This window comes from Oncorhynchus tshawytscha, linkage group LG15, assembly GCF_018296145.1.
Source record: "Oncorhynchus tshawytscha isolate Ot180627B linkage group LG15, Otsh_v2.0, whole genome shotgun sequence".
Lineage (NCBI taxonomy): Eukaryota > Metazoa > Chordata > Actinopteri > Salmoniformes > Salmonidae > Oncorhynchus > Oncorhynchus tshawytscha.
Window position 1 is genome coordinate 29,670,615 of NC_056443.1, and position 5,555 is coordinate 29,676,169.

At 49.6% G+C, this 5,555-nt stretch overlaps 1 protein-coding gene across 1 annotated transcript; it reads right to left on the reverse strand.

Moving 5' to 3' along the window:
- Positions 1-814: 814 nt before the first annotated feature.
- On the reverse strand, positions 815-4,910 carry LOC112214977 (zinc finger protein 16-like). Its single transcript, XM_024374005.2, has 3 exons — positions 4,041-4,910; positions 3,574-3,792; positions 815-3,329 (listed from the first exon to the last, which is right to left on the reverse strand). Exons 1-3 carry the CDS (start codon positions 4,786-4,788, stop codon positions 2,614-2,616), a joined length of 1,683 nt encoding a protein of 560 aa, XP_024229773.1. The 5' UTR covers positions 4,789-4,910; the 3' UTR covers positions 815-2,613.
- Between the last annotated feature and the right edge of the window lie 645 nt (positions 4,911-5,555).

Consider the following 5,555-nt stretch of genomic DNA (forward strand, 5'->3'; position numbering starts at 1 on the left):
CAGGTTACAGCATAGTTATTACAAATGATAAAATGCCAACTCATCTGCTCTGAACAGAAGTCATTGGTAGGTAAGTGAGGTTAAAACGTAGTCAGCCCTCGACAGAGCCACCATGAAGCTTCATTTGTGCAGTAACATAGAGAGTCCACATGGTGGCAGCAGTCACACTATTCTGTTAGTGTGCGTCCTCTTCCCAAAAGGCTATACTACTAAAATGCATCCTTCCTTCCTCAAAGTAATCACAGATCTGACATGTCAGAGTTCCGGGGTTGCCATGGTGCCGTGAGGTCGCCTAAGCAGAGAGCTCTGTAAATATGAATGTGGACTGCGGTGTGAGGGAATGGCAGAAACTCACCTCTGTTCCAGACTATTGTTGAGGTGCGTTGGTCTTTTCTGGTGCTTTTATAGCCACCGAAGCATCACCCAGGTGGGTGTTACTCTTTGACAGTGGATGATCCAGCCTAGCTACTTACAGAGGAGACGACATGCCTCTTTCTCTTTCTCCCATCACAGAGGACCGGATCCCTAGCACCATGCCTTAGGACTACCTGGGCTGACGACGTCTCTATCTGTTCCCGTCCCTAGTCCACCTAGTCGTGCTGCTGATCCAGTTTCAACTGTTGACGAATTGACGAATTGACCTCGTCCCGGACCTGCTGTTTTGACTCCCTCTCTCACACCTGCTGTCTCAGCCTCTTAATGCTCGGCTATCAGCTATGAAAAGCCAACTGGCATTTACTCCCGAGGTGCTGACCTGTTGCACCCTCTATAACCACTGTGATTATTATTTTACCCTGCTGGTCATCTATGAACGATTGAACATCTTGAAGAACGATCTGGTCTTAATGGCCATGTACATATATTCTCATATAATCTCCAACCGGCACAGCCAGAAGAGCCTGGTTCCTCTCTAGGTTCCTGCCTTTCTAGGTAGTGTTTCCTAGCCACGTGCTTCTAAATCTGCATTGCTTGCTGTTAGGGGTTTTAGGCTGGGTTTCTGTATAAGCACTTTGTGACATCTGCTGATGTAAAAAGGAGCTTTATAAATACATTTGAGTGATCGATGAAGAGCTCTGGGCCTGTCTACCAGTATCTGACTGACGTTTCACCCTCTCTGATGAAGAGCTCTGGGCCTGTCTACCAGTATCTGACTGACGTTTCTCCCTGACTCTCTGATGAAGAGCTCTGGGCCTGTCTACCAGTATCTGACTGACGTTTCACCCTCTCTGATGAAGAGCTCTGGGCCTGTCTACCAGTATCTGACTGACGTTTCTCCCTGACTCTCTGATGAAGAGCTCTGGGCCTGTCTACCAGTATCTGACTGACGTTTCTCCCTCTCTGATGAAGAGCTCTGGGCCTGTCTACCAGTATCTGACTGACGTTTCTCCCTCTCTGATGAAGAGCTCTGGGCCTGTCTACCAGTATCTGACTGACGTTTCTCCCTGACTCTCTGATGAAGAGCTCTGGGCCTGTCTACCAGTATCTGACTGACGTTTCTCCCTGACTCTCTGATGAAGAGCTCTGGGGGCCTGTCCACCAGTATCGGACTGACATTTCTCCCTCTCTGATAAAGAGCTCCGGGCCTGTCTACTGGTATCTGACTGACGTTTCTCCCTGACTCTCTGATAAAGAGCTCCGGGCCTGTCTACCAGTATCTGACTGACGTTTCTCCCTGACTCTCTGATAAAGAGCTCCGGGCCTGTCTACCAGTATCTGACTGACGTTTCTCCCTGACTCTCTGATGAAGAGCTCTGGGCCTGTCTACCAGTATCTGACTGACGTTTCTCCCTGACACTCTGATGAAGAGCTCTGGGCCTGTCTACTGGTATCTGACTGACGTTTCTCCCTGACTCTCTGATAAAGAGCTCCGGGCCTGTCTACCAGTATCTGACTGACGTTTCTCCCTGACTCTCTGATAAAGAGCTCCGGGCCTGTCTACCAGTATCTGACTGACGTTTCTCCCTGACTCTCTGATAAAGAGCTCCAGGCCTGTCTACCAGTATCTGACTGACGTTTCTCCCTCTGATAAAGAGCTCCGGGCCTGTCTACCAGTATCTGACTGACGTTTCTCCCTCTCTGATAAAGAGCTCCGGGCCTGTCTACTGGTATCTGACTGATGTTTCTCTATGCCTGTCTGTATCATCGACACTCCTGCCACTTAAGCTACTGCTACCGGTTGCCTTTCTGAACTGCCTAGACATCTGAAGCTGTGGAAGACCATCAAACAGGAACTGCCAGATCCCTACATATGTTTTTGTTTTGGAGATACTTGTTTGTAATGAAAAGCGCTATATAAAAAAAGTATTAGTAGTATACTATTAAAAGTATTATTATTATTATTAGATGAGTGATTACTTCAAGGAAGGGAGCCGAAGAGGGAATTATGTGTTTTGTACTATTTGAACGAGGCCATGGCTTTCATCAGGATGCCCTTTGACCTCTTCTTCACCATTGCACAGTCTCCCTCCCTTTTAAGTCCATATGAGGCTTGTCTTTAGACTCAGACAATGTTCCTGCCTCAGTTAACAGCATGTCAATAGGCTCCTGTGATGGCTAGGCTAGATTTAGCAATTAGCCAGTCTAGCTTTAAGGTAACGGAGTAGAATGTCACTGTCACTGTGTGGGGGTGCAGCGGTGGCTCTTGTAGGTGCCCAGGTGGCGGAAGCTCCTCCCACACTGCTGGCAGCAGTAGGGTGTGGCACCACTGTGAATCCTCTGGTGGGTGTACAGGTTACCCAGCTCCTTGAAGCGCCGCCCACACTGCTGGCACGCGTAGGGGCTCTCCCCCGTATGTACCCGCTGGTGTCTCTTTAAGCCGGAGAGCACCGGGAAGCCCTTCCCACACTGGGGGCAGGGGAAGGGGCTCTGGCCTCCGTTGTGCCCCAGCCGGTGACTCTTCAATCGGGCAGCGTGCCGGAACTTCTCCCCACACTCTGGGCATATGAAGGGCTTCTCCCCCGTGTGAATGCGCTGGTGCTGCCGCAGGTTGCCCAGGTAGTTGAAATGGCGGCCGCAATCTCCACACTCGTAACCCCCTTCCACTTTCTTCTCCCTCGTCCCTACTCCTCCCCCGACTCCTCCTCCTCTTGCTAGGCCCATCCCCCTAGCTCCAGACGGAATGCTCCCTCCTTCAAGCCCCGCCAACCCCCGCTTGGAATCACTGCTACCCTCTCCCAGAGAGAGGGGAGCAATGGAGGTGGACTGCAGGGTGCTGTGGGTGCCGGTGGTGTCGCCGTGTATCAGTTTGAGGTGCTCCTCTAGGAACAAGGAGTCGGGGCAGAAGGTTCCACACAGTGGGCAGAGGTATGTGTGGGAGGTAAACTGCTGACCTGTGAACAGAGTAGACAGATGTAATGATTATGGTTATTGCACTCTGTCCTCTAGGTCACCAGCGTGCAATAGGAACATGCAGCCAAAGACAATAAGGATGGGTCAGAAGGCTGCACAAAATGAGTAAAACAATCATCCAAACGCACCGCACAAAGAAAGACGATGATGAGAGATCAAAAATGATCGATGTATAGGATGCAAATGTTTACGCGTGTCAACTAGGACATCTATCTCCTCTCTCACCCGGTTCTAGTCCATCCACATGGGCCTCCAAAGAACTGTCCCCCTCCCCTCCTGGAGAGCCCTGGGGGTGCAGGGGAAAGTCGGGGCTGTTTGTGTCATGGGAGAGAGGGGCTGGGGGATGCTCCAATCCATCATTCCTTTCTTCTTTTGACTCGTCACCCTCTTCATCATCTTCCTCATCTGGTGTTTTGGCACTCTCCGATTTAGGCTCCCTCATACCTCAGAAAACAAACATATGGTTTGTGTTTAATCACGCCCATTTATAGAAAAGTACAGAGGATCTATACAGCCTCTACATAGAAACATAGACACATGCAATGTGGCAGGACTGGATAACATCAGCATATAAATCCCAAAGTTCGCCCCTACTCCATTGCCAATGTTAATATTAGCAGTGATTGATTGGTACAGTGGGTGATTGATGAGGTTAGTGATTAATTGGTGCAGTGAATTATTGATGAGGTTACCTTTCAAATCCGACGTGTACTCCACCCCAGTCATCCACTCATAGTCGTGGATCCGCTTGCTTCCTGATGGTAGCGACATGTCAAATATGTCATCCGTGGCCGAGTCCGATTCCCCGTCCCCATGCCCCGCGTCAGGAATGCCACTGTCCGGCCACAGATGGTTGAGGGAGTGCGGCTGGGGATCGTGGCGGCTGTCCCTGTCGCTACCAGAAGAAGGATTGCTCGGGTCGCTGTCCGTTTCAGCACCCCGTGAATTCTTATCTTTCATCAGATAGTCGCAAATGGCATTGATGTTTTCTTTCTTCACACCAGGCATGGCTGGTTTGGCTTTCTTGTGGTCGTTGTTGTTGTGTTTGCTTCCTGAATGGAAGTCTGCTTTCCTGAATACAGATGCAACCTCGGTGGTCATTCCTCCAGGATACGGGTCCCTACCGTCTATTTGCACCTCTAGTCTCGTTTTTAAGACTTCGATTTCGTCTGTTTTCTCCCGAAGCTCCATTTTCAGAACCCGTATCCTGACGCTGACCATTTTCCTGATTTCGGACAACGCAGTCTCGAGCACCACTGTTATGTTTCTCCCAAGGTGTTCGGTGATGTCGCTCACCGAGCAGAGTAGCTCCTCGTCAGGCTCGAATTCCAATACATCTTCATCGGGTCGCGCTGCAGACACCGGAGTGTCCATGAATGCGTTTTGGGGGTCTGGAGAAAGGCTTGTTTCGGTAAAAGTGTGGTCTCTTTTGCGGCTCATATCTTTTGAAGCTCTAGCTAACAGGCTAGCTACTGTGTTCTGAAGATGCTGAAAGACATCCAGCAATGCGCCACAGAGAAGAGTTTCAAGCGCAGATTTCCGTGCAAACGGGTGGTGAATTTGAGAAGTAGCGCCACCCTCCATACACTCCACGAACTACCATGTTTTAGGCATTGATCACACCGACAGTACTATTGCGCAAATGGTACGCAGCATCATCTGGATTTGTGTGCAACCATTTCTGTCAAGCAATGTAGACATTGCAGTTTGATGCATACGTTTGATAAATCCGACGTATGAACCACACTGCAACACAATGCTGCAAGGCAGCTTCTGGTGTACCACAATGCAACAATACTGTTGGTGTGATCGAGGCGTTAGTCTTTTGTTGTTGTATTTTCTTCGAGCCTGCAGCAGGGGTCAGAATTGACCAAATAGCCACACACTGTGGACCTATTGAATCCATTATTCTTTCACAGCCGCTCTAAATTCTACGACTTAATACTAGACTCGTCCTTCCTGTCAGAAACGTTATTTAGGTTAATCTACTACATAATTCTATGATGTAACTGTCCATGCCACGAAAGGGAGTTATGGAGGCATATAGGCCGTTCTATACCAGGAGGTCTTTGCCAGAGTACCCCACCCCCCTGCCCCAATACCCCTCTGAACTAGCCACCAGGCGAAAGTGAAGAGAGGTCTAATACATACACATACGCAGCCTGGTGGTTGGCTAAAGGCCGACACAGTTTAAACGAGATGGGTTT

Bases quoted from the DNA above. Each gene is read 5' to 3' on its own strand.
- LOC112214977 (XM_024374005.2), bottom strand. From the start codon at position 4,788: ATGAGCCGCAAAAGAGACCACACTTTTACCGAAACAAGCCTTTCTCCA. The intron at 3,793-4,040 runs GTAACCTCATCA...TTGTTTTCTGAG, and splicing joins GTACACGTCGGATTTGAAAG to GTATGAGGGAGCCTAAATCG. The intron at 3,330-3,573 runs GTGAGAGAGGAG...CTCTGTTCACAG, and splicing joins TGTGGATGGACTAGAACCGG to GTCAGCAGTTTACCTCCCAC.